General features: G+C 49.2%; 1 protein-coding gene across 2 annotated transcripts; it reads left to right on the top strand.

Annotated features, from left to right (window-relative positions):
* Nucleotides 1-1,408: 1,408 nt before the first annotated feature.
* SLC23A1 (solute carrier family 23 member 1) lies at nt 1,409-26,870 on the top strand. Of its 2 annotated transcripts, XM_048862225.2 has the most exons (16): nt 1,409-1,542; nt 3,545-3,634; nt 8,440-8,541; nt 9,197-9,354; nt 9,495-9,583; nt 10,763-10,830; nt 12,717-12,898; nt 14,659-14,779; nt 15,602-15,758; nt 16,660-16,807; nt 17,978-18,083; nt 20,212-20,341; nt 21,456-21,599; nt 23,621-23,716; nt 24,974-25,212; nt 25,946-26,870. In XM_048862225.2, exons 1-16 carry the CDS (start codon nt 1,507-1,509, stop codon nt 25,976-25,978), a joined length of 1,899 nt encoding a protein of 632 aa, XP_048718182.1. In that variant the 5' UTR covers nt 1,409-1,506; the 3' UTR covers nt 25,979-26,870. The 2 variants fall into 2 exon arrangements, with proteins under 2 accessions (XP_048718182.1, XP_048718184.1); XM_048862227.2 differs by lacking the exons at nt 9,495-9,583; nt 10,763-10,830; nt 12,717-12,898.
* The last annotated feature ends 550 nt before the right edge of the window (nt 26,871-27,420 follow it).

The raw sequence follows: 27,420 nt of genomic DNA, 5'->3' as shown, positions 1-27,420 counted from the left end.
GCTCCACCTCTTGTTGTCGGGTGATCTGGGACTTGGGATCACTGGGTTGTGTTCCCAGCTCTGCATCACCTTGGACAAGTAAGCAAAGGGCCTGCCACGCAATCCTTCCTTCATGAAAAAGGAGTGAAAGGCTAAGCCCTATTTGCCGTGCCTCAGTTTCCCTGTCTATAAAAGGAGGGTATAAGAGGCTCAGTTCATTGATGTCTTTAGCATGCTGAGGACTCTGGGAGGGAAGCACAAAGTGCTGTTATTTAAGGAGCAGTAAATGCCTCCCATACTTAGTAAGGAGGACTGCAGCCTGCAGGTCCCACATCTGCCATCCCACAAAGATCCCGCTGTCCAGAATATAGCACACGAGCCTCTAAACATTTGGAGCAATAACACAGCTCTGATCTCATCAGCATGGACCTCCTGCCAAGTTAGCAGCTGGGGTAGAGGAAAGTAATCAGTGTCTGTAATAACCTCCACCAGTCCCCACTGGCTCAAGGTGAAAGGCAGCTGGAGCAGTAGCCTAAGAACAGGTCTGTCTAAGGTCATTTGTGCCTTCTTTGTTCTCATGGCATGACACTGACATATCGCTGCACTCTCCTCTCCCACACAGACACCCTGGAGCAGCGGCTCTTTGCCCGCTGCTGTTGCTTGGCTCTGAGAAGCAGCAATGCCCATCAGCTTTGCCTGCCTACTTTAAAGACATCCCCCCACCTCCAATCACTGGCTCTAAAGGCATCAAGGTTTTGTGGGCACCAAGATCCAGACTTGCACACAGTCATTTTCCAGGCTCTAAAATATCCAGGTACCTTTTGTTATTTCTCTTTCTGCCTGTCCAGGTTCCATCCTCTGTAACAGGAAGTGCCATGGAACAATCTCTGATCCAGAGATGGCCAGTCCAGAGTTCAGCACGTGTCTGAGGTTTAGGGGTGTTCTGACTGGATTTGGAAAAGTCTGCTGGGCCCAAACCAAAACCCCAGATCCAAACACCCACTGCATTGTGGAACGTCGCATCTGGGGGGATCTGCTTCCAAACCAGAACCACCTGCCCAATGAATGTACACCGCACACAGATCTAAGAGCCTCTGACTGGGGACGCTCCAGTGGGCTGACACATCAGAGAGTACAAGAGTGGGCGCAGATACATTGGCCCAGCAGGATGGTGCTTCCTGTCAGACTTGATGAGCTGATTAGTGCAATCTGTAATTCTGTCCATTTATGAACTAGTCAGTTACACTGTAACTCAGCTCTCTAAGGTTTTCACAAAAGAGCTGTGAAAAACCGATACATTTAGGAGAGGCGGATCATTCCCCTGTGATGCCAAGCCTAATTAATGGAGTTAATATATTATCTTTAAAAACACAGCTCTCATTTCTTTCACAATCAGCAGCCAATAGCTGGGTTATAGATTGACTCCGTGAACAATGTCGGGTGTATTGACTAAAGTCCTCCCCAGGACCATAAACAGCGTCACTCTACAAAGTCCCCTTGGAAATCCCAGTGGCACTCTGCAGGAGAATGGGGAACAGTTCGGAAGATTTGTCTCAAACCAAGGTGAACATGTTGTTTGCTATTACCGTATTTTCACTCCCTCCTCTTCCCTCTCCCCAGATGCATCCATTTCCTTTCTTACCAGTGTTTGAGGTAACTATCTGAGAATTGGGTGGCAAACTATCTGTGTTGGTTGTTAGAAGGAAGGGGAGCAGCGATCACAGGTTCTTTCTTAGACTTGTGTCTGAAGGTAAAGGCAACTTATCATTTGATCATTTTTGGAAGCCAGATTTCACAAAGCGCTTCCCTTTGGACTGACTGATTAAACATACCCATCTATCTTAGAAGCGAAGTGGAAGCGACTCGGCCCCCAGTGGGGGGTGACTCCGCTGTGCCACTCAGGAATGGAGCACTTGACATCAAACAATGACTTAATAGTCAGAATGAATAAGGTTCAAGTGATGTCCTTTTGTCGCTGCTGGTTCCCCTCCTTGGCTCTGCCTCACCCTGGGCAGCTCTCCCCTTTGACATGGCCCAGGGAGCCCTGGCAGCTCCACTATGCATTCACGGACTCAGCTAAAAGCTTGTGAGGTTCTAAGAATCAGGCTGGGACTGGAGGTCAGGCAGACCCGTCAGTCAGGCCCCAGGAGAGAAGAGAGCCCGGAATCCGGGCCCCAGAGAGTAAGGACCACAGACAGAGAAAAGGGATCCAAGAAACTGAGGAATCTTGGGGGTTTTGTCAGGTAAATTTGCAAGGAACTTGGCTTTATTTTGTACAGGCTACTGTAATACAGGGACTGATGCTGTTTTCTGCTGAGCGCATGCAGCTGCCACTGAAGATACTGGGTGTGAAGTGCACTGAGCACCCCACAGCAGCCTCAGCCCTTTGCAGGATTGGGCCCATACTGTGGAGGATTTGGTGTGACTCCTTTACAATGCAATGTAGCATGTATTCAAGATCCAGCTTCCCTGGGGCGGGGGAGGGGAGAGCAGGGCGGGTATTAAACAGTAGTGTATTCTATAGCAATGATCCAAACCCTGTCAGCATTACTAGTGAAGGGAGAGTGAGCTGAGCCCCAGGAACTCCTGGCTGCTAATCCCACCACAGACACCAATGGACTGGGTGACCTTGAGCAAGTCACTTACTCTCTCTGCCTTGGATTTCCCATCTGTAAAATGGGGGTGATAGGTCACTACTATCTCCTGGGGGTGCTCTGAGGTTTAACTAGTGTTCCGTAAAGGTCTTTGAATGTGCTACACAAGTGGTGACAATGCTGTTAAATCCATTCACTTATTTTAAGGAGGGATATTATGTAGCTATGTAACTGCCATTTGATTTCTCTGTACTGTACCTTTGTGTTTCTAACGCCTGGCCTACACACCGACTGATATAGCTATTACAGTTAGGGAGTGTGATTTTTCACTGGTATAGTCATACTGGTATCAGTGGATGCAATTATACCAGTATAAAGGTGCTTCATACCAGTATCGCTCATTCCCCTTCCTGTATGGGGATTGCTCTACTGGTATAAGCACATTTATACTGGTTTAGCTGCCTCCACATTGGGGGATTGTACCACTTTAACTATACCACTCTGATAACGTTAGATCCATATAGTTAAAGCTGAACAACTTAGATAAAGCCTAATCTGCTTAGCTTCAAGGCCAGCAGCCGTTGTGTGAGCAGGGCTGCTGCAGCGTGTCACAGAGGAGACACACACATGGTGCTCTCACTGAGCTGCTCCATTTGTTTCTCCTCTCACATTGCTGGCTCCCTGTAATATCAATCCAAGCCACTCAGACTGGATCGTGGTGGCTGCTCTTTGCATGGGGAACAAAGACCAATTCTTCACTCTCCAGTCCTATGGTACGTCTCTCTGGGTTCCCAAAACAGATAAGCTGCTTTTAGCAACAGCCACCAGCATGGCGGAGACAGTGGCATCCTTCCAATCCGCACTGCCTCTTCTGCGCTGCGATCTTTTATTTTCCTGGTGATGGTGCTTCCACCAGCAGTTTCTCTAAGAAGTGACTTGCTCTGTCTTCCATGCCCCTTGGGGAAATGCAGAATGGAAATGCAGCTTCCACCTGGCACGAGGGGACCCCCGAAATCATCACCGAGAATTCATATGGGAAGGAGCTGGAGAGCGAGGACAAGGTGAGACCAGCGCTCTGCCTAGGATGCCAGGCAGCTGAAACTGCAGCTTGCCACTAGCTTTAGCTGAGGGATGGGTCCATTGTTAGGTGAGGGGCTCAGCTGAGCTCTGAGCGAGGGGCAGCATATGGCTGCGCTGCCTGAGGGGCAGACCAAGGACCAGGTTGGGACTTGAGAAATCACAAACTGCCCCCTTTGGCTCCATGCAAGAGGCGATCTGTGCCAGCCTTTTACCCGGTGCACATTACTGCAGGCTCAGCTAGCATGCTGTGGGGATGCCACCGAGGGTCCACCCACTGCCTTCCTGCCACCCCTTCTTCACCCAGCTGGGTGCAAGGATGGGCAGTGGCCCCACACTTGCTGCCTGCTGCGATACAGGTAGCTACCACAGGAGAGAAAGGGGGCACTGTGGGCGCATTGAGCATGTCATAGTCTGCCCCTAAAAAAGTGACATTCCTTGTCTTTAAAGCTCATTGTGGGCTCGTTCCACCCTATCCCCTTGTCTCTCTGTTGCCCCCCGCCCTTGCTCAGGTAGCAGCTGGCCTGTCTCAGCACCTTACCACTGGCTTGGTGCAAGAGCCTTCTCCTCTGCAGCCATTGGTGTCTGCAGCAGCCCTCCTGTAGCCCACTGACTCGCTGGGTATTTTCCAAGCTCCCTGGAGAGTCATCCCTTCCCCTCTGAAACACAAACATTGGGGCCATTGCGGAGTTTGGCAGAGTTAGAGCAGGTCTTTTTTTTTTTCTTTTTGTTGGTCAGTGACGTTCCCAAAGCCGGGGATGTTTTGAAAAGGGATGTAGTGAAAAAAGGGAGGGGAGGAAATAACCCCCGTGAGCGGTGTTCTATTTCACTCAGTGGCAAAACGGGGCGGGGGGGGAGGGAGGGGAAGGAGGGGAACAACAACGACCCTTTCACGTCTAAAGAAACTTCGCTTTTTGAAAACTGAATCGACACGCCAAGCAGTCACTTGATTTTCCCTCAGAAATTTTCCTATGAAAACTGAACAAAAGAGTTCAAAGGGAAATTTTTCATTTGAAATGTTTTGGAGGGACGGACAGGTATTTTGACCAGCTGTAATTGCAAGAGTCTAAAATCACTGGGGCTGGTAACACTAGCCGGAGGACTGGGGATAAAGCACTGGGTCTGGGCAGTGAAGCCAGAGGCTTGGTGGTAGCAGACGATCTTTTTTCTGGGTCTTGGCAACTGTTTCTGGGCTTTCAGAGGAGTACATTCACAGATTCCAAGGCCTGAGGGGACCATTCTGATCAGCTAGTCTGACCTCCTGTATGACCCAGGCCGGAGAACCCAGGCAGTGATGCTCACATCTAGATCATCATTCCTGGCTGAGCTGTAGCATCTCAGTTAGAAAGAAATCCAGTCTTGACTGACGGACATCAAGTGATTCAGAATCCACCACATCTCTAGATCAAGTGTGCCAATGGTTAATTACCCTCACTGTGAAAAATTGGCACCTTGTTGCTAGTCTGCATTTGTCTAGTGTCAGCTTCCAACCACTAGATCTTGTTATGCCTTGTTCTGCCCTCTGCTGTCAGAAATCTCTTCCCATGCAGGTACTTATAGACCATGATCAATTTACCTCTTATTCTTTTCTTGGACAAACTAAATAGACTGAGCTTCTTTAGTCTCTCGCTATAAGGCAGGCTTGGCAGATGCCACATATTCTTGTAGCTCTGTTCCGCACCCTTTCCAATTTCTCCACATCTTGTTTGACATGTGGCCAGCAGAACTGTACCCAGTATCCAGGCCATGTGCAGAGGTAATAGCACCTCCTTATTCCTACTCGATATGGCCCTGCTCACACATCCAAGCATCACGTTCACCCTTTTAGCTACAGAATCGCACTGGGAGCTCCAGTTCTGTTGCCCCCAAAGTCCTCTGCAGCATCACTGCTTTCCAGGATCCTGTCCCTCCTCCTAAGCATGACCCACGTTCTTTGTCCCTTGCATTTGGCTGTATCAAAAGGCATGTTGGTCAAATGAGCCCAGCTTACCAAGTGATGTATAAGTGACCTGTCCATCTTGCCACCAATTTGTGTGTCCGTTGCCCATCTTACTAGAATAATTTTCTTCTTCCAGAGCTCTGAGAAGGATAGTGAATAGTGTTGGGCTGAGAACAGATCCCTGCGGGACCTCACTAGCAAAAGGGAATGCTGCAGGGGTTTGGGGATAGCGGCAGCTCCCTTCTTAAGTAGAAAACCTCAAGCAGCAAGGCCCTTACCAATCATAGAATCATAGAATCATAGAATATAAGGGTTGGAAGGGACCCCAGAAGGTCATCTAGTCCAACCCCCTGCTCAAAGCAGGACCAATTCCCAGTTAAATCATCCCAGCCAGGGCTTTGTCAAGCCTGACCTTAAAAACCTCTAAGGAAGGAGATTCTACCACCTCCCTAGGTAACGCATTCCAGTGTTTCACCACCCTCTTAGTGAAAAAGTTTTTCCTAATATCCAATCTAAACCTCCCCCACTGTAACTTGAGACCATTACTCCTCGTTCTGTCATCTGATACCATTGAGAACAGTCTAGAGCCATCCTCTTTGGAACCCCCTTTCAGGTAGTTGAAAACAGCTATCAAATCCCCCCTCATTCTTCTCTTCTGCAGGCTAAACAATCCCAGCTCCCTCAGCCTCTCCTCATAACTCATGTGTTCCAGACCCCTAATCATTTTTGTTGCCCTTCGCTGGACTCTCTCCAATTTATCCACATCCTTCTTGAAGTGTGGGGCCCAAAACTGGACACAGTACTCCAGATGAGGCCTCACCAATGTCGAATAGAGGGGAACGATCACGTCCCTCGATCTGCTCGCTATGCCCCTACTTATACATCCCAAAATGCCATTGGCCTTCTTGGCAACAAGGGCACACTGCTGACTCATATCCAGCTTCTCGTCCACTGTCACCCCTAGGTCCTTTTCCGCAGAACTGCTGCCTAGACATTCGGTCCCTAGTCTGTAGCTGTGCATTGGGTTCTTCCGTCCTAAGTGCAGGACCCTGCACTTATCCTTATTGAACCTCATCAGATTTCTTTTGGCCCAATCCTCCAATTTGTCTAGGTCCTTCTGTATCCTATCCCTCCCCTCCAGCGTATCTACCACTCCTCCCAGTTTAGTATCATCCGCAAATTTGCTGAGAGTGCAATCCACACCATCCTCCAGATCATTTATGAAGATATTGAACAAAACCGGCCCCAGGACCGACCCTTGGGGCACACCACTTGATACCGGCTGCCAACTAGACATGGAGCCATTGATCACTACCCGTTGAGCCCGACAATCTAGCCAGCTTTCTACCCACCTTGTAGTGCATTCATCCAGCCCATACTTCCTTAACTTGCTGACAAGAATACTGTGGGAGACCGTGTCAAAAGCTTTGCTAAAGTCAAGAAACAATACATCCACTGCTTTCCCTTCATCCACAGAACCAGTAATCTCATCATAGAAGGCGATTAGATTAGTCAGGCATGACCTTCCCTTGGTGAATCCATGCTGGCTGTTCCTGATCACTTTCCAATGAGCTGTTGGGATAAGAGGAGAGCAGTTCTTCCCTGTGGATTGCACCATTCTGTACCACATCCTCATGCACAGCATTCCTCGGGAGAGGAGACACCCCCGGAGAGGCCTTTGCCCGTTGCATGTGAAATTCAGACGCCAAGCATGCACTTTGCCCAGGAAACCCTAGAGCTTTTGGAAACAGCAGGCAAAGGGCCAACAGCTGTAGAACTCCCAGGTAGCACATGGGGTAACACAGGGTCAGAGCCAGGCCCAGCTGACCGAGTTTTGGGGCCCTGTGCACTCTGGAAATTGGCAGGGGGCCCACCACTTTCCTTAAACTAGAACTCTGCTCCAGCTGCCTGTGCCCACTTATCCTGGCAGCCCCCACACATCCCAGCAGCCCTGACCTACATCCTGCTCACCCAACATCCGCCCACTTGCCCCCAGCCCCTCACCCACTGCCCCAGGGACCTTCCTGGCCACCAGCACCCTCTTCCCCCCATCTCAGCACCCTGCTCCCATCCCAAGCTAGGGCAGCTCCCCCTGATCGCAGCCACCCTCACCCAGCCCTGCGCTGCTCAGGTTTGACCCGGCAGCTCCCCTGTCATGATTGGAGAGCATGGTGCTGTGACCTGGCGCACGGGGTTACAGCACCACTCCAGCTTGGATTGGGGTTGTTTCCTGTGGGTGGAGGCTCCCTTGAGACGGGGCCCTGTGCAAGTGCACCCAATGCATGCTGGGTAATCCCGGCCTGCTCTGAGCACTGGCCCTAGGAACGTGTGGCTAATGGAAACAGCAGCGCAGTGGAACCAGAGGCTTCAGGGAACCGGAGACACCAGCTCTGGGTCTGAGTGGTGACACCCAGAACCTCGGGGGCCTGTTTGGAGCCGGCCCCAGGGGGGCTGTGCACAAGTGGGCAGGGTGGTACTAAGTTCCCTTCCTCCCCTGCTGTGGGCATGGAGTGGGGGACACACTGCACTGGGGGCAGCACTATTGCTCCAGTGTGGGCTCCCTATGAGGAGCCAGCCAGGTGCTCGCCTATGGGCTCCAGCTGCAATGTGTCCCTTCAGCAGGCCCGAGGGCTCTCAGGACAGAGTGGGTGAGTATGTTACTCCAAGGCAGCCGGGGCATAGCAGATGTGTCTCAAGTCTCCCTGCACTGGGGCGATCGCTTCAGAGACCAAGTCATGGGGGAGCAAGGAAACCTACTCACATTTGATTTCTGTCAAGCTTCTCAGCCTAGCTGCCAGCCTCTGCTTTCTGCCCCTGCTGGTGCTGAAATCGTCCTTCTTCCATTTCCAGCGCCAAGCCACAGACACAGGGAGGGAGCAGAAAGAATTCGACATGATCTATAAAATTGAAGATGTGCCCCCATGGTACCTCTGCATCCTGCTTGGCTTTCAGGTAAGGAAGGAGAGAGCAGAGGGCTCTGCCCCACTCTCTTGCTCCCAGTGCTGTTATGGTCATGACATACACACAGAGAAGTTAGGATATTCTGTGGTTTTTAATCTTTCTGGAAGGGTGCAATGTAACACCACTTTATGTCTTAAAATCCAGTCCCTTACCAACACAAAGAAACAAAACCAGAGAGAGAAAAAGCAGGCTGCTCCCTAAAACAAGTATTACTCATTGTCTGGTGCAAACTGACAGTGGCTCACACACTTCCCTACAGAGCTCTCTAGACCGCAAGCAGGAGCAGGTGAGGGTGGGGTGGGCGCGGGGAGCGAGCGGAGCAGGGTGGCTGCGATCAGGGGGAGCTGCCCTAGCTTGGGATGGGAGCAGTGTGCTGAACATTTAAAGTGATCGCTGTACAATTTTAATATAGTTTTCCCTATACCACATGCCCTTATACGTGACTCTGAGTTTAAGTCTCATTAGCAGTGGCAAGAGCAAACCCCTGACATTCAGAAGTCCAGCACAAGTCACACATAGCACATTGGGACTTAAGTGTACCACAGCCTGGAGCAGAGGCGAACTTCATTCTCCCTGGGAATGGAGATGGGTTATCAGATCCTCCCGACAGCCTTAACCAAGGACTCCTTTCCCTTCCCCGCTCCAGCACTACCTGACCTGTTTCAGCGGGACGATCGCTGTCCCGTTCCTCCTGGCAGAGTCCCTGTGTGTGGGAAAGGACCAATACACAGTCAGCCAGCTCATCGGCACCATCTTCACCTGCGTCGGGATCACCACACTAATCCAGACCACGCTGGGGATCCGGTAGGTTGCACTCTATGGCAATTGTTCTCCACGCTTTCTTCTGGCTGTTGCTCCCTGTTGAACCATTGCACGGGAAGCTTTGAAGGTGAGGCAGAGCAGTAGGTGATTGCAAATGAGGCTTTTCCTTCTTGCTCATGCAGACTCCCCCTGTTTCAAGCAAGCGCACTCGCCTTTCTGGTTCCTGCAAAGTCCATCCTGGCCCTGGAGAAATGGAAATGTCCCCCAGAAGGTAACTGAAGCTTCGTTTACAACCATGTCATGCGGTAAAGACCTTGAGTCACTTAACGGCCCCACCAAGTACCGCCCTTACAAGTAAGGATACAACAGGGCTCAAGGCCAGAAGAGGCCACCAGACCTCCACTAGCCTGAAGGGGCCACCACTAGCCTGACCTCCTGCATATCAGGCCAACAACCCGACCCAGGACCTGCACACTAATCCCAACAACCAAAAGGGGACCACGCCCACAGGAGACAGCACTAGAATGAGCACGAACTAGGGGGGGCTGAGATGCACCAGTGCCCGAGGCCCCTGCAGTGGCAGGGAACTGATTAAGTGAGAAATACCCAGAGGATCTTGGCAAGCGACCTGCCCCCCACGCCACAGAGGAAGGTGAACCCCCCAAGGTCACTGCCAATCTGAGCTGGGAGAAAATTCCTGCCGTACCCCATGTAGTCCTGTGAGCAGGAACAGCCAGCCAAACACCCGAAAGAGCGAACGCTCAGGGCCAGCACCGAGTCATGTCCCACCCTGCCGAGTGTCATGGCTGAAGCACAGCTATCAAGAGGTAGTATAGTCTAATGGGTAGGACACTGGCCCAGAAGGCCACGGCTCTGTTCCCAGCTCCCTGCTGGGTGACTTGGAGCCAGTCCCTTCCTCTCTCTCTCTCTCTCTGCCTCTGTTTCCCCTCCCACACTGGTCTATTGAGGGCACGTCTACACAGCAAATGAAGATGTGATTGCAGCACCATTAGGCATGCTAGGGTTAGCCTGAATCCAGCAGGCATGGGTAATGTTGATCATGGTGGTGCAGGCTTCGGCACAGGCAAGCCACCCCAGGACCAGCCCACCAGAGATCCTGGGTACCTACCTGGGCTGCTGGTCCATGCTGCTGCGTCTCCAGTGCTATTGTTGCCCATGCTGGGTAGATTAAAGCTCGCCCAGATCTGCTACCAGTGTTACAATCCCACCTTCACCTGCAGAGGAGACGTACCCTTTGCCAGTCGGCTCTTTGGGGCAGGGATCGGTCCTCGCTCCGTGGGTACATGGTGCCAGCACAACGGGGTCTCTAGATTCCAAGGGAGACGCACCAGTGTAAACAGGGCTAGGGCAGCAGTGAATCATGCCCTGGGCGGCAGGGCCTGGAGGGCTGTTATCCCCGCGCGTCTAACAGCCTCGTTTTGCGTCTTAGAGGAGATCTACGGCAATTGGACGTTACCGCTGAACACATCTCACGTGTGGCACCCGAGGATGAGAGAAGTAAGCTGTGCTCTGTGACTACATGGCCAGGGGCGTACGTGGATCAGGGGCCCTGGGGATGAGTCTCACCAGGACACGGGAAAGAAGACTCCCCCCCAGACAAATACCCAGCTTGCTTACGTCTCGGACGCGTTATGGCCACGCACCTTGGTGTTTATGGCCTTGTCGGTGGGGTAGCGTGAGCGTGGATTGTTCAGCAGCACTGCAGCCTCCGCTCCCGGGTGAGATTCACCCCTGTGCAGGCAGCCAGTACAAAGTGTAGGTGCCACTTCTGTCCCTGGTAAACCACAGCAATTTCCCCCTCCTTCTGCAGTCATGTCCAGCCAAGGCGCACAAGCAGGAGGGCCCTCCAGGTGACTCTGGGGGCGCTTGGCTGGTCAATGGGAAATACCTTCAAACACATCTCAGGTCAGTGCTCAGACATGCCAATAGCACCATAGCTGTGAATGGTGCTGGTGTCTGTCTCAGTGCAGAACAATGGAGAGGAAGCATTGCCTATTAGTTAGGACACTGGGATAGGATGTGGGAGACCTGTGCAGAATTCCCTGCTCTGCCCTGTACTTCCTGTGTGACACTGGGCAAGTCACTTAGTCTGTCTGCCTCCGTTCCTCAGCTGTGCAATGGGGCTAGCGCTGCCCTGCCACACGGGGTGTGGGACGATAAATACCTTTAAGATAGTGTGGTGCTTTAAGATCTGCTGCTGGAAAGGGCTATGTAAGAGCCAAGTATTGTTATTAGCAAGGTCTATGCTGATAGATGGAGAGATATCTAAATGACACCATCCTCCCTCAGCCCGGGAAGCTCCAATGTGCAAAAAACCCAGTTTGGAATGGGACAGAATCTTCCAGGCTCTAGAGCATAAGCCAACCTCTAACTATTGAGAGCTAGGAGGAATCATTCCCTTGGGGCTAGTTAGCCCCTAACAGCCCACTGCAGGGCTCCCTGCAGCTTCCGATGGAGAAGCTGGTGCTGGCCCCAGCTGGAGGCAGGATCCTGGATTAGATAGAGCCCTGGTCTGATCCATTGTGGCAATTCCTGAGTCCAACGGAAGGTGGTCACCAGATAGCATTTCCTGCTGGGAAGTAGGCTAAGACCCAGAAAATGCAGATCATCGCTGGGCTGCCTGCACCATGGTGGAGAGTTTCAGAGTTGCTGGGTTTTATAACGTGTAAAGTGCAGTTATTCTCCAGTGGCTTAATCTTCAACCAAACAAGAGGACTTACTTTACAGCAGCTACAAAAGTTCTGGCTCTCGCCCTGCATGCAAACAGGAGAGGCCTGGCCTGTGGCCTCCCAGACATCGTCCGACTGGACTGACTGTGGCTCCCGGGCTTATTCACTAGTCAGCTTCATTTTACCCAAGACACATTTTATGTGGTTTTAGTCATTTGCTCTTCTTTGAACCAGGATGCAGCCATTTAGAATTGCTCTTGCATGATACTGGTGTGTCCCCTTATGCTGTTCAACCCAACCTTCTCTAACTTGTGAAGAGCATGGGCTGGACGGATGGATGGATGGATGGATGGATATATATAGTGACTGGATGGATGGATATTCCCATTACCATCCCAGTCCAAGGTTCTTCCATGCTTTAATCCTTCCCCTTCCTCCATGATGAAGCCTTCCCCAGCACAACAGCTAAACCCTTGTAGCTGATGGCCACGACGCTCCCTGCCCATGTGGGGCAGAATGTGCTGCTTCCACAGCCCCAGCGATGGGGGGCTGGGCTCAGCACGCAAGGTCAGAGCCATGCCAATGCCACTCGGCCTCCAGGCTCTCCCCTATCTCTGGCACCTGCACAGGCGGAGGAACCTGGCAGCATGTGACAGCTCTTAGCTGACCACATCTCCACACCTCACATGCTTTTTCCCCCCTTTTGCGCCATAGATCCAAGGGGCGATCATCGTGTCCAGCCTGGTGGAAGTGGTGATCGGGCTTGTGGGGCTGCCAGGAGCGCTGCTCAGCTACATTGGACCTCTCACCGTCACTCCCACTGTCTCCCTGATAGGACTGTCAGTCTTCCAAGCTGCGGGGGATCGTGCAGGATCTCACTGGGGCATTGCAGCACTGTACGCGCCTCGCTTATCATACAGAGACCAGCCACAGGGCTCTGAGAGTGACATGCTGCTAGTACTTAGTGTCACACCCTCATGGGTATGCATATCTGGAGGAAAAATCTGGCCCTTAAGCTCCAAGTTACCCCCAGCTCAGGATTAAATTCCATCCTCAGACACATTTGCTGATTGCAGTGGGGTTTGCCCTATAGATCCGATCCTGCTCTTATTGAAGCCAATGGGAGTTTTGCCTACATTTGCACATTTCATATGGAAAACGTGCAGTGCTGCTCCATGTAACTTACAGCAATTGGTTTTTCATAATCAAGATCACTTGATAATGAGTATTCAAGCCAAAAAGGGGGGCAAAGGTTGAGAGGGGAAGAATAGATGACATTAGTCATTGCTTTGCTGAGTTTTCAATAGGATGCAAGGTTTAAAATCTGTCTGAAAACTGATCTGTCTGTGTGTCTGTCTATCCTAGAAGCATATAGGGCACCAACCACCACCATATCAGAGCTGACTGAAAATACCATGAAAGTTCAACCTGTGCTTTTGTCCCAAATTAGGATGAAACATTGAAATATCAAAATTTTTGGCAGAGCAGAATGTTCTGAAAAATTGAATTTTCGTTGTGGAGCAAAAAGTTTGGAAAAATTTCTATTTGGAAATGTCAAAATATTTCAGCTCAGTTCTACATTAAGCTGTGTGTGCCTGAGCTGTACCAGTACCTCATGGGAGTTGTACTTCAGATGCCTCATGCCTCCATTCACCTCTATGGGCCAGGGTCCCTAGCCAGACTACACCTCCCATAATGCAACAGGGGCATGGGACTCTCAAGATGCACTGCGGCAGTTCAGCATGAAGGTAAACTGTGATGCATTATGGGAGATGCAGTCCAGTCAGGGAGTCTGGCCAATAGAAGAAAATGGGGGCACAAGGCACCCAAATTACAACTCCCTTGAGGCCCTACCACAACTCAGACAAACACAGGTTAACGTCAAACTGTCCCAGAACAAAACATTTGATTCAGTTTGACAAAGCAAAATGTTTTGATTCAGCTGGACCTGACCCAAAGCAAAACATTTTTATTTGATTTTCCAAGTAGAAAACCAAAAAAATTCCGTAAAATTGAAATTTTCCCTTGGAAAAATCTTGATTTTGCAGCCACTGCAGGAAAAAAACATTTTGACAGAAAATTCCTGAGCAGCTCCACTCAGCACCCAATACATCCTGCAGTTGTAGCCCAGCTAGTGAACAGTGGATTAGCTTACTCCAGTCAACTAAACATATGTAAGGCAAACACCTCATCGGGATTATCTTTCACCATTTACTTGTGACACGTTCTCAGAAAACAACAGCAACTCTGAACTTAGCAGACACAAAATGATGAATGAGGAAATTGGCCACTGGCACCCACAGGCATGTTTGCCACACCAGCATGGATTGTGTATTCTTCTCATACTCCAGATCTGTTCTCCTTCCCATTTCTGCATAGCCTAATGGACACTGGCTTGCATGGACTGGCCCGTAACTGTTTAAAAGCATTTGGGTTCAAATACACTATTGTTAATATTATTTATGGTAGTGCCCAGGAGCGCCAGTCATGGACCACGATCCCGTTGCATTAGGTGCTTTATAAATGCAGAACAAAAAGATGGGCCCTTGCCCAGAGAGCGTACTATCTCTGGACAATGGTGCAATTCGGCCCGCAGGGAGTTCCCCTTCTGCATTTCCTAGGGATGTCCTACTGACTCTTTTTCTCTTTTCAATAGATCCATTTTTCTGATTGTTTTATTTGCCCAGTACCTGCGAAATGCGACCTTTCGGCTGCCTGGGTACAAATGGGGGAAAGGCTGTATTGTGTTCAGGCTACAGATCTTCAAAATGTTCCCGGTATGGACAGTCCCGTCCTCTGCTAATTATCAGTGACAGGTGAAACCTCCCACAGCTCAATGGTCTGGGTCAGATACATACGAGGGGGTCTCAGGCCTGTGACAGAAAGTCTATGAACGATCTAATGCTGCTGGGGCTGTGGTGTCGGGCTAACAATCACTAGCACTTACAGCTGGGCTGGAAAGCCAGAAACCGTGGCCGTGGCTGTGGCATTTTCGCACTAACCGTGCTGGCCATAACCCAGGAAAGCGAAATACTTGCAAATGTGAAATAAACAGGGGAAAGACTGGAGTTAACTGAAATTTTCCAGACCTCAAAATACTGTCTTGGATGGGTGTGGGTGCTGGAGTCAGATTTCAGAGGAACAGCCGTGTTAGTCTGTATTCGCAAAAAGAAAAGGAGTACTTGTGGCACCTTAGAGACTAACCAATTTATTTGAGCATGAGCTTTCGTGAGCCACAGCTCACTTCATCAGATGTTACCGTGCCCTCTAGAGTATGGACTGGGTACTATTCCACTGTGTAGCAGGGTCCTGCTACAGCCAGGGGCTGAGAGAGCTTCTTCACCGGGGGCTGAATTGTGGGGTTGGATGTGCTAATTTCAAGCCCTGCTGTTGCCGTGCTGGTGTCAGCAGTCCCATAGCACAGGGATCTCTGTGAAACCATAGAGGTCCTGGAGTTGTTGGCACAGGTTGCGGGTTTTGATTCCATGGTGGGCAATTCTTGCTGTATTTGGAGCAGTTCTCCCATCTGGCTTCCGGGGTGTTGCTGCTCCGTGCGCCTGGACAATTATGTTACATGGGCCTCTGTTTTTCATCCCCAGATCATCCTGGCCATCATGATGGTGTGGCTGTTGTGCTATATTTTAACACTGACGGACGTTTTCCCACGCGATGCTGAGGCATATGGCTACAAGGCCAGGACAGACGCCAGGGGGAAAATCATGTCAACTGCACCCTGGTTCCGCCTACCATATCCTTGTGAGTGAACGTGAGATTCTCTCGTGACTGGCTCTGCCCAATCACGAGGGATCAGGGAAAGTGTGTGCAGAAGTGTATGCACGTTTCCGTGCAGTGCACAAGTCGGGTTTGCCTACCATTGGTGCACATACCAGCCCAGCTTGCAGGACACTTTTGCACACTTCCCCAGGCAAGGCAAGGAGCTGGGGCACCTTGCCCCTGCTCAGTATCTTCCACTGATCCTCAGGATTTTCCCCCCTCGCTCTGCTCCCCATGCTGGAGCTCAGACTGGGGGAGTGAAATTACCCTTTCCCCTAATCAGATACTCAGCAGAAGCTGCTGTCAGGAAAAGCTCACCCTCTATCACCTCCCCTGGTGCACAGCACCATGCTGAGCCACTGGGGTCCGTACTGATTCACAGGGAGAGGAGGCCATTGGTAGTGCCCACAGCTGAGTGAGTGGCCCAGGAACAGAGGAGAGACGCTAAGGCTGGCTGGGTGTGGCCTAAGCTGGCATCCTCCTGCACAGGCACTGCCCCCGTGGCTGGCAACACCACCGTAGCAGAGAAGAAGGCTGGGCGGTTCTCAAGTAGCAACCTGCAGCAGCAGAAGCTTATCTCCAGAGTGTGTGTGTTTGGGGAGGGCTCTAGGGGCTTGCAGCTTTTCCCACCCCCACTGCCCCACAGCTGGGTTTGGGCTGCCCGGGTCACCTGTGCCAAGCACAAGTCCATGGTGGGCTTTGTCAGAAGGATAATGGGCTGGGCAGCCTTTGCCAGCACACCCTGTCTGGTCCTCTGAGCTGGGCAGGGCGTGGTCCGGAACCCATGCTATTGAGCTAGTGCGGCTCCTGAGCGGGCATGGCCATGTTCAGGGCTTGGGATGCCCGGGCTAGCTCATCCCTTGCTCTGCTTTCCCCGATGCAGGTCAGTGGGGCTTGCCCACCGTGACGGCAGCAGCTGTGTTAGGGATGTTCAGCGCTACCCTGGCTGGCATTATCGAGTCCATCGGGGATTACTATGCCTGCGCCAGGCTGGCAGGGGCTCCAGCGCCACCCATCCACGCTATCAATAGGTACGGTACAAGCAGCTCACCCATCTCTCTAAATCACACATGGGTTTGTGTGGGAGACCTGGGATTTGCACCACAGCAGGACGATTCCTACTGGGCAGCAGTGGGTGGGAGCCAGGACACCTGAGTTCTAGGCTAGCCAAGTTTTCAAATGCCCAGTGTTTGGCCCCCTCAGTAACTTTGGCCTGACTTTCTAAGGGGCTATGCACCTGAAGCTCCCATGAGGTCAGCTGGAGCTGCAGTTTCAGCACCTTGGAAATGTAGGTGCCAAAACATGGCTGTTGGTGCTACCCTTTGGCACCCAAATTTGACAACCATAACAGGCTTCTGTTTGGCACCCGTAACCTGGCTGAGCTCGGCCTCCCCAGGTGGTAACTGGGACAATGCTCCCCACCTCCCATGTTTGTCGAGCATTTAGAACATGCAACATGCTGTGCAAGTGTCCCGTGCGTGAGTGTGAACCTCGCCCATGCTTTGTGCCAGGGACGGTTACAACGAGGCTGGGGCATGCCCCATCCATGGTGCTATTCCCCATCGCAGGGGAATTGCTAGCCACTCGTGGCAGGCTATGTGTGCCGCACCCTTTCCCATCACATGGGAGCAGAAGCCGCTGGCTGGAAATTCTCCCACCACAGCCCTGCCCCGTCTGCACCCCCTCCAGTGGAGGCTGTGTCTGCCACATGCAATCTGCCCCTAAGTGCCCTCATGCATCCCTGCCTCTCCAAATACTGCCCTCAGAGCTGCCGATGTGATGGGAAATGAAATTTCACCAAATGAAATTAATAGGCAGCAGATTTAAAACACACAAAAGGAAGTATTTCTTCACACAACGCAGTCAACCTGTGGAACTGTCTGCCAGAGGATGTTGTGAAGGCCAAGACTATAACAGGGTTCAAAAAAGAACTAGATAAATTCATGGAGGATAGGTCCATCAGTGGCTATTAGCCAGGATGGGCAGGGATGGTATCCCTAGTCTCTGTTTGCCAGAAGCTGGGAGTGGGCGACAGGGGATGGATCACTTGATGATACCTGTTCTGTTCATTCCCTCTGGGGCACCTGGCAGTGGCCACTGTCGGAAGACAGGATACTCGGTTAGATGGATCTTTGGTCTGACCCAGTATGGCCATTCTTATGTTCTTATGAAATCTCTTGGATTGGCTTGTCTGTTTACAGAGGCATTTTTACAGAGGGGATCTCCTGTATCATAGCTGGGCTGCTGGGAACGGGCAACGGCTCCACATCCTCGAGCCCCAACATCGGCGTCTTGGGCATCACAAAGGTACCAGCCAGTGAGCTTCTCTGAACACCTTCCCTCTGTGCTGAGTCAGGAGGGATCGCTGCAAAGCTCTCGGCACCTGGACAGATCAGCTGGTGCCCAGCACAGCTCCCTGCCTCTCACCTGGGCTGCAGAGAATATCAGCATCTTCCACTGGCATCCTGGTTATTTTGTGGGTGCCACAGAGGGTGCAGGGTTCAGGCTATAAAACCCTTCATGGATCCATAAACACCACGGCCCAGGTTTTTTCCTTAGGAAGTAGCCCCTCTATGATGCTATTCCTAAGCCATAAAGAGGGCTTCAACGGCCCGTGCAATACTCTGCTCTTGAGGCTGGTGGGGGTTCTACAGCCAGCACAGAGCTGGGCATAATAGCTCTCTCCACGCCCCTGGTGTAGGTGATGGGCTGGGGAAGCAGGAGATCAGGAAGAGGCATAACAGCACATGGAAGCTGACACAACTTAGAGAAGTACTAGGGCTGCTCTAAATTGCACCCAGAGCCCAGCATAACACTGGATTAGGAAGATGCTGTGGTGGCTTAATGCCATTTTGTGCGCCCAGTGTAGAACCGAAGGAGCAGAAACTCTGGCCTATTCTCGCTCATGGTGCACTGGCCTGGCAGCTCCGCTCAGCTGAACGTTGGTAGCCGCAATTTGCTGGGTCTGGGGCAGGTGGCAGAGCATTCTCAGCAGCCAAACCTCCGTTCTCGAATTCACACTCCATCTGGGCCTGAGTCCCAGGTCAGTACAGGGTCTATCTAGTTTCTGATGCTGGCCCTGAGGCCCTTCCTGGTCACTGTGTTTATATAAGGCGTGTCTGCAATAGCCCCTCTACGACACTGCTGTGGCAAGGAGAGGGCAGCCTCTTCGGACCCTGCCTGGTTCCTCTTGCCTTGCAATCAGAGTTTGCTTTCTGTCCCTGGCCACCTGTCAGTAATTCTAGCTATCTATGGTGCTTCTCTGCCCCCTCTTGTGTCTGAGTGCCTCCCACTCTCTGCATTTAACCTCACAACCCCACTGCGAGGTGTGTGTGTGTGTGTGTGTGTGTGTGTGTGTGTGTGTGTGGCGGGGGAGATCCCAGAGCTTGGACTGCAGCCCAAGGCCAAAAATCAACAGTGCAATGAAACAGCCCCACGGCAGCGAGCACGAGTCAGCTGGCCCGGGCCAGCTGTGAGGTTTGAATTACAGTGTAGATGTACCCAAAGTGCCTTGCCCAGGAGCGTGGCAGGGCTAAGATTGGAGGGAAGATGCTGTAGAAGGGCTCAAACTTGCTGGTGTTTCGTACCCAGTGCAGGGTAGAGCATGCACCACTGAGACTAACTAATAGTGCTTAGCCCATAGCGAAAGCTCTGGCTCACCAGTTTCTCCCCATGAAACAGAACATCCCTCCCCTCTTTAATTTCTAAAGTCTGATGCAGCTTGGTGCACTGAGCAGGGAGTGAGGAGGCCTGGGGTCTCAGCCACTGCATGAGCTTGCACAAATCTCACTGTATCTCAGTTTCCCCATCCCACTGTCACCCAGAAATCAGTGCCAGAGTCTGGGTATATTGTCAGTGCCGTGTATTTGTTTAGACTGTGTCACTCAGTCCTTGAGCAGAGGAAGTCACAGACAGCACCCAGAAAAACCACGTTCAGGGCTCTCAGAGAGCAACCCCGCTGCTGCAAAAATTCCCATATGTTAGAGAGAGTAAGGCAACGAGCAACTCCTGTCCTGCTTGCAAAAGGAACTGTATCACAAACCTAGCAACAACACAGCAGGTCTTCACAGACTGTGCCCTTGTTTGAGTGCTAAGAAAATGAACTGGTAAAACTCTGGGTATGTCTACACAGCAAAAAGCCCCGCAGGTGCGAGTCTCAGAGCCTGGGTCTATAGTCTCAGGCTTGCAGTGCTCCCACTACAGTGCTAAAAACAGCCATGTAGACATTCCCACTCAGTCTGGAGCTTGGGCTCTGAAACTGTGTAGATGTACCCTACCCAGAGGCATCTGGTGTCTCCCACCATAACAATACTTACCTCCTTTGGGAAGTGCTTTGAGATCTCTGGATGAACAGAGCTGTATAATAGCTATGTATTATTAAGCCTGGAATGACTCTAGCCAATTTGCTTCACCTTGCTGCTGTTTTCCTCTACAGGTGGGAAGCAGAAGAGTGGTGCAATATGGAGCTGGGATCATGCTTGTTTTGGGAACCATCGGCAAGTTCACGGCTCTGTTTGCCTCACTCCCTGACCCTATCCTCGGAGGGATGTTCTGTACATTATTCGGTAACGTACCTATAAAGATATGTTTATAAATGTAATCAGCAGGGTGTCAAGGCAAAATTAACATTAAATTGCCGTGCTCTTTCCTACCAATTGTTTCCTAATATATTCATTTAAATTTGATTTGCCTGAAGGTGACTTACAGAGCTTGCGCCAGGCTGAGATTTGCAACGCTGCCTAAGAGAGTTGGCTGCCCAGTGCCCATCAACGTTGGCTTTGAAGCTCTCCACTTAAACTGCTTGCTTTCCTTTCAGAATCAGTTACAGGGAACAATCTCAAAGATGCAAAAGAACTGCAGCTCCATAGCATCACTGGGGATAGGGAGGGTAGCAGTGCGATGCACTGCTACTGCCTGTATTCTAGGGTTCAAGTTTTCCTCCAAACCTAAGAGACTATCATTAGTGCGAGCTATACTTTTGTCTCTTGACCCTAAGTGGTGGGGCTGCCAATGCATTATAGCAGCCTTAGGCCTTGTCCATATTTAAAGTCAAATCAGTGTAACTTTAAATTAGTTTCAGAAGTGATTAAATTAAACTGGTGCAGAATACAGTGTGACCGCAGTTAATTCAATTTCAGGCTGGTTTATATTGATTTAGCTTAACTTGGTAATGAATCAATTTAAGCTAAATTGATATAAACCAGATTTAAATCAAATTAAGAGCGTCCACACAGGTGTTTGCACCAGTCTGATTTTATCAGATTCAGATTCCTCTTTCAGGCTTGATCGACACTTCAAAGTTAAGTCAACATAGCACAGTCAGAGGTCTGAAAAAAATCACACCCTTTATTGACATAGCTGTGTCAGCCTAACCCCCGTGTAGACGCAGCTATGTCGACAGAAGCAACCCCTTCTGTCAATGTAGGCTGTGTCTACGCGATGGGTTAATGCCAGCATAGTTACAGCGATGTAACTATGCCAGTATAGTCTCTCTACCATTAGACATACCCTTAGTTAAACTGGTGCAACTTTCAGAATAGAGATGGCTTTAGTGGTACCTAATTTTTTGCCTCTCAGTCCCAATGACTCAGCAGGTGGCCACCTCTGCCTTGTCCCGAATGCACACAGACCCTTTGTGTCTGTAACAAGGCTGCATTTTCTCTGTTTGCACATTTGCAGGAATGATCACAGCTGTTGGCCTTTCCAACCTGCAGTTTGTTGACATGAACTCATCCCGCAATCTTTTCATTCTGGGATTCGCAATGTTTTTTGGACTGACGTTGCCAAACTACTTGGATTCACGCCCCAATGCCATTAACACAGGTATGCCTCTCTGAATGAAAGCCTCAAAACATGCTTTATATCCCCTCTTAGTACTGCAGTGGAGGACTCTACTGAACTCTCGGCGTCTAGTAAGATAGGAATGTGGGTCTCTTGGGCACTATGCTAATGCGTGATATAAATGATTATCAATATTGCAATTCTTAATTATGATGGAATGACATTAGGAATTTTATGTAGCTTCCATAGGAATGTGGGGGGCTTTAGGGCGTTTGTCATGCTCCAAATGAGATTTAAACCCTAGTTAGCTTGCTTTTGTTTGCAGCTGTTGGTCTCTTCTCCCTTTTGATATGTGCCTATAGCTACTCTCAGCATTTCAACATAGAAGTGTGCTTTGTAAACTAGATTTTTAGGAACTCTAATAAAACAAAATGGACAAGGGGATACGAGATAACACATACACTGAGTCAGTGGGCCTGAGATACTCATATAAGCAGAGTTACAAGGGAAGGCAGGTAGATAATCAATCCTGAAGCACTTGCATGAGAGGAAAGTGATCAGGAACAGCCAGCATGGATTCACCAAGGGAAGGTCATGCCTGACTAATCTAATTGCCTTTTATGATGAGATTACTGGTTCTGTGGATGAAGGGAAAGCAGTGGATGTATTGTTTCTTGACTTTAGCAAAGCTTTTGACACGGTCTCCCACAGTATTCTTGTCAGCAAGTTAAGGAAGTATGGGCTGGAAGAATGCACTATAAGGTGGGTAGAAAGCTGGCTAGATTGTCGGGCTCAACGGGTAGTGATCAATGGCTCCATGTCTAGTTGGCAGCCGGTATCAAGTGGAGTGCCCCAAGGGTCGGTCCTGGGGCCGGTTTTGTTCAATATCTTCATAAATGATCTGGAGGATGGTGTGGATTGCACTCTCAGCAAATTTCCGGATGATACTAAACTGGGAGGAGTGGTAGATACGCTGGAGGGGAGGGATAGGATACAGAAGGACCTAGACAAATTGGAGGATTGGGCCAAAAGAAATCTGATGAGGTTCAATAAGGATAAGTGCAGGGTCCTGCACTTAGGACGGAAGAACCCAATGCACAGCTACAGACTAGGGACCGAATGGCTAGGCAGCAGTTCTGTGGAAAAGGACCTAGGGGTGACAGTGGACGAGAAGCTGGATATGAGTCAGCAGTGTGCCCTTGTTGCCAAGAAGGCCAATGGCATTTTGGGATGTATAAGTAGGGGCATAGCGAGCAGATCGAGGGACGTGATCGTTCCCCTCTATTCGACATTGGTGAGGCCTCATCTGGAGTACTGTGTCCAGTTTTGGGCCCCACACTACAAGAAGGATGTGGATAAATTGGAGAGAGTCCAGCGAAGGGCAACAAAAATGATTAGGGGTCTGGAACACATGACTTATGAGGAGAGACTGAGGGAGCTGGGATTGTTTAGCCTGCAGAAGAGAAGAATGAGGGGGGATTTGATAACTGCTTTCAACTACCTGAAAGGGGGTTCCAAAGAGGATGGCTCTAGACTGTTCTCAATGGTATCAGATGACAGAACGAGGAGTAATGGTCTCAAGCTGCAGTGGGGGAGGTTTAGGTTGGATATTAGGAAAAACTTTTTCACTAAGAGGGTGGTGAAACACTGGAATGCGTTACCTAGGGAGGTGGTAGAATCTCCTTCCTTAGAGGTTTTTAAGGTCAGGCTTGACAAAGCCCTGGCTGGGATGATTTAACTGGGAATTGGTCCTGCTTCAAGCAGGGGGTTGGACTAGATGACCTTCTGGGGTCCCTTCCAACCCTGATATTCTATGATTCTATGATTCTATGATAAAACAGATGTCTTGGAATATCAATTTAATCTAATCTGGGCCCACAAATACCTTCGTCATAATCATAAAGTTATTGATTGCATGGCATCACTGGTGTTTATTGGTAGAAAACAGCCAGTCCTCCTTAAATACACACACTCTAGTCTTATTTTTCTTTTTCAGACAGAAGATAGTAGCATCTAACCTTGTGCTCCGTGTTAATTGGTGTAACATTCTGCATGTTTTGTAGGTGTTCCTGAAGTCGACCAAATATTAACAGTGCTGTTAACAACGGAAATGTTTGTTGGGGGTGGCATTGCCTTCATATTGGACAACACCATTCCAGGTACAGCCATTGCAAGCTTTCACAACAAGGCCTTATAATGCACTGGTGCTGTCAGCGGCTTGACTCACTTTGTGCATGTCTGGTTGTATACTGTTTTAGTTATGATTTCAGTCCTGGCTGGAGAAGCTGAGCTATATTAATTGCTGTCAGAGAACTGTCTTCTGGCAGAATCAGTGATTCAGGGTTGTAGCTGGAGGTAGAGCAGGATTTGATCTATCTTTCTTTGAATAGAGTTAGAACAGTGATACTCAGACCTCAGTGGTTCAAGAGCCAAATCAGTGATCAATGTTACGCAAAAGAGCCACAGTTGTGTGAATTCATTGTTTCATTTACTAGTTATATATATATATAATGCTCACAGCAAAATGACTCACCAAGTATTCAACAATTGGTTAATAACATAGTAAAAGCATCTTGATTGGTTAATAACATAGATCGGTTATTAATTAAATCACAGTGTAACATAGATCGGTTATTAATTAAATCACAGGCAGGAGACACATTAAAGAGCCACTGGTGACTCATGAGCCTCAGTCTGAGTATCACTGGCCCAGCATAGTAGGGCCCTGTCTTGATTGGGTCCGCCAAGTGCTAAATAATAGGAAAAGAAAAGCTTTGAGAGAGGAATCTATTGAGTAATTAATTCCATATAGTGATGGGTAAAACTGGTCAGTCCTTCCTGTATATCCCATCTCATTCCCTGACAACAAAGGGTCACTCAGTGAAGTTAAACTATGAGGACATATTTTATGTAGCACATACTCAACCCGTGGAACTCACTGCTGCAGAAAAACACTGAATCAAACACAATGGCAGAGTTTGTTTTTAAAAAGGGTGGGATAATTTTACAAACACTAGCAAGATAGGTAGCACTACAAGCTTGATCCTGCCATGTTTCCTGTATGCAGAGGTCTCACTGGAACTCAGGATCGTTTTAACTGCATCTCCCGTCCCCTGATAGAGAGGTAATGCAATCTTATGCTTTCAGGTATAAAAGATAGGGGTGTCCCCCCCCCCAATAGAGCATTGAATAACTGGCCAGGTGCATTTTTCTGTCTTTTTGGAAGCATCAGGCCCTGGCCATTTCAGAAGGCAGGATACCAGCCTAGTCCATGGTCTGAGCTGCTGTGGAACAATCCTTTCTCCGGACCACTTTTTGTGCAGAACTAGAACCACATCCAGTGAAGGTTACTTTGAATGAATAAGCTATTTAGTTATTTTGCTGTCCTTACACTCAGGATCTCTCACTCTCCCCAGGGACACAGGAGGAGCGTGGGCTGGTTCAGTGGAAGGCCGGAGCACATGCAGACAGAACCACAGCTGCAAATTTGAAAAGCTACGATTTTCCATTTGGAATGAGTGTGGTAAAAAGGATCCAGTGGTTCACGTATGTGCCAGTATGCCCTGTTTTCAAGGGATTTCATTCAAGGAAAAGGAATTGTGACACAATGGAAAATGTACAAGAGAACACAGACAACCTGTTCATATGTACTAAGGTCTGAAAGACTCCTGTAATGTGACAAGCACAAGTTGTTCAGTGCCAGTTAGGTACAATGTACCACAGTTCTAGTTCGTAGGTTACTGAAGGAAGGCCAGGGCAGAGAGCAGTGTCAAACTGAAGAGGGGAGAACAAGGGGATTAGTTCATAGGGGTTCCCGCATAGTTTTGATTCATGTCCCTGTGGAGTCTACAAAGGGCAACACACCTTAGTTTGAGTCATCTTTACGCTGTACTGTACATTCGGTCTAAGCATCTGAGACAGTTGTGGCCTGCTTACTCTTGAGATCGCAGAAGCCTTCAGTATTATACATATGGCTAGTGTGTGTCATCCTAACAAACCCCAAACCAGCTCAGCCAAAACAGCGAAGTTGTGGCTGGACTGACTTCAAAACAACTTTTGCATAGTTTCCAATTCTAACCCCAAACTGGTTTAAGATTTGTTCAAAACTTGGCTCAGATTCACTAGAATGTTTATGAATCTAGGCAAAACTAGCTCAAGTTTTACACAGCTCAACTGGTCATCCTGTGTAATAAACTGCTATCTGGACACTCTGGGCTAAATTAATTTCTGGTGTAACTCAATAAACTTCAGCAGACTTATACCAGGGATTAATTCTGGATCAGCATGGCCACCATGGCACACTTAATATGGAGACTATGATTTTTTGGGGGGATAATGTATTCAATACATTAATATTCCAAATCATTTGTTTCTGTTTTCATTGACAGTGGAGAGAACTGCCCCTATATTTGCCTAACTAGTCCTGCAGCGTAACCCTGGAAAAGTTTATGTTGGATAGCTCTGCTACACCGACCATCTTTCCTATTGCCTGTTACATTGAGCGTAAACTACCTTGGCCTTTGCCACACTGCTATTTAATGGACAATTAATAGTTAAGATTTTTGCCAGGCGGGTGTTAGAATTCTTGATCTGTCATGCATGGAGGCCCATTAACACCTACCTGAATCCCTGATCCAATGGGCTGAGATTCAGAACCTTTTGTTAGCACAGGCTCTGATGGATAGCATCAATGTAGCAATGACCTCCATACTCAGCAGTTCATGACCAGAGTAAAGCAGCGTTTTTCCACCTTATGAAGAAAGTTCTGCTAGACAAATGCTGCACCAATAACAGCTGAGCAACTACCTAACTTTCAATAGTTTGCATAAGTATAATTAGATCTTAAATAACTTAATTATGTCCAAGGATGAACAGACAAGCTCATTTTCTGAGCTGCCTTGGCTCTGCAGGGCTAAGAGAAGTAAACATGAGAAATTGACTCTGAACACAGGATCAGATATTGTGCCCAGTCACTTTCCAGAATTGCCTAGTAGGAAACTTCTGCAAGAAACCACTACACCAAGTCATACCTGTAAACGCATCTCCCTAGGAAATGGAATGCACAAGCACTGCAGCTTGACTAGACTGAATATGGATATGTTTAATGCAAAGGTGATCCCTCCCTGGACCCTGATGAATTGCCCTGTTAACACCAAAATGCAGCTTGTGACTGGATATGCAAGTGTGCCTGAGCTCCCTTGCTGATAAGTGATAGGATCTAAAAGGGGAGGGCTTCTATGTGACTGACTAGCAACGCTCCCAGAGAACACCCACTGCCACTTTGAATATCATTAATAAACTTCTCATACTACACATGCTTTGTTAGCTCTTTTCTGCTGTCTAAGTCATTTTAAAGATTCTTGGTTGCATTACTACTCTACCACTAGCAGGCTCCTACATATAGTGTATGCAAGTGACAGGTTTCAGAGTAACAGCTGTGTTGAAGTGAGCTGTAGCTCACGAAAGCTTATGCTCAAATAAATTGGTTAGTCTCTAAGGTGCCACAAGTACTCCTTTTCTGTATGCAAGTGAAAGCATTTAGCAGCCACATGCCTCCATAGCATCACATCTCAGAATTTAATCAAGTCGACTCACCGAGAGTTTGGAGACCCTTTCAAAGACAACTAAAGCTGGAGGAGGAAATGGTGTTGGCAATGCAGGAGCACTCTTCTGGGGTGAAATTCACCCTACTCCCCAGCTGCAGGTGGGGGGGGAACCCCAGTAGTGTGGCATTTTTTTTTTTTTTTAACTTGACATTTCATGTTCACCTAACATTTGATACTGATATTAGGCTCTAAGCACCATTCTTCAAAGGAAATGTAAGAAAGGAAGTGATGAGATCAAGGTTTTTGTTGCTTCCCTT

This window comes from Caretta caretta, chromosome 8 (assembly GCF_965140235.1).
Source record: "Caretta caretta isolate rCarCar2 chromosome 8, rCarCar1.hap1, whole genome shotgun sequence".
Taxonomy (NCBI): domain Eukaryota; kingdom Metazoa; phylum Chordata; order Testudines; family Cheloniidae; genus Caretta; species Caretta caretta.
This window is presented reverse-complemented; position numbering and strand designations above follow the sequence as displayed.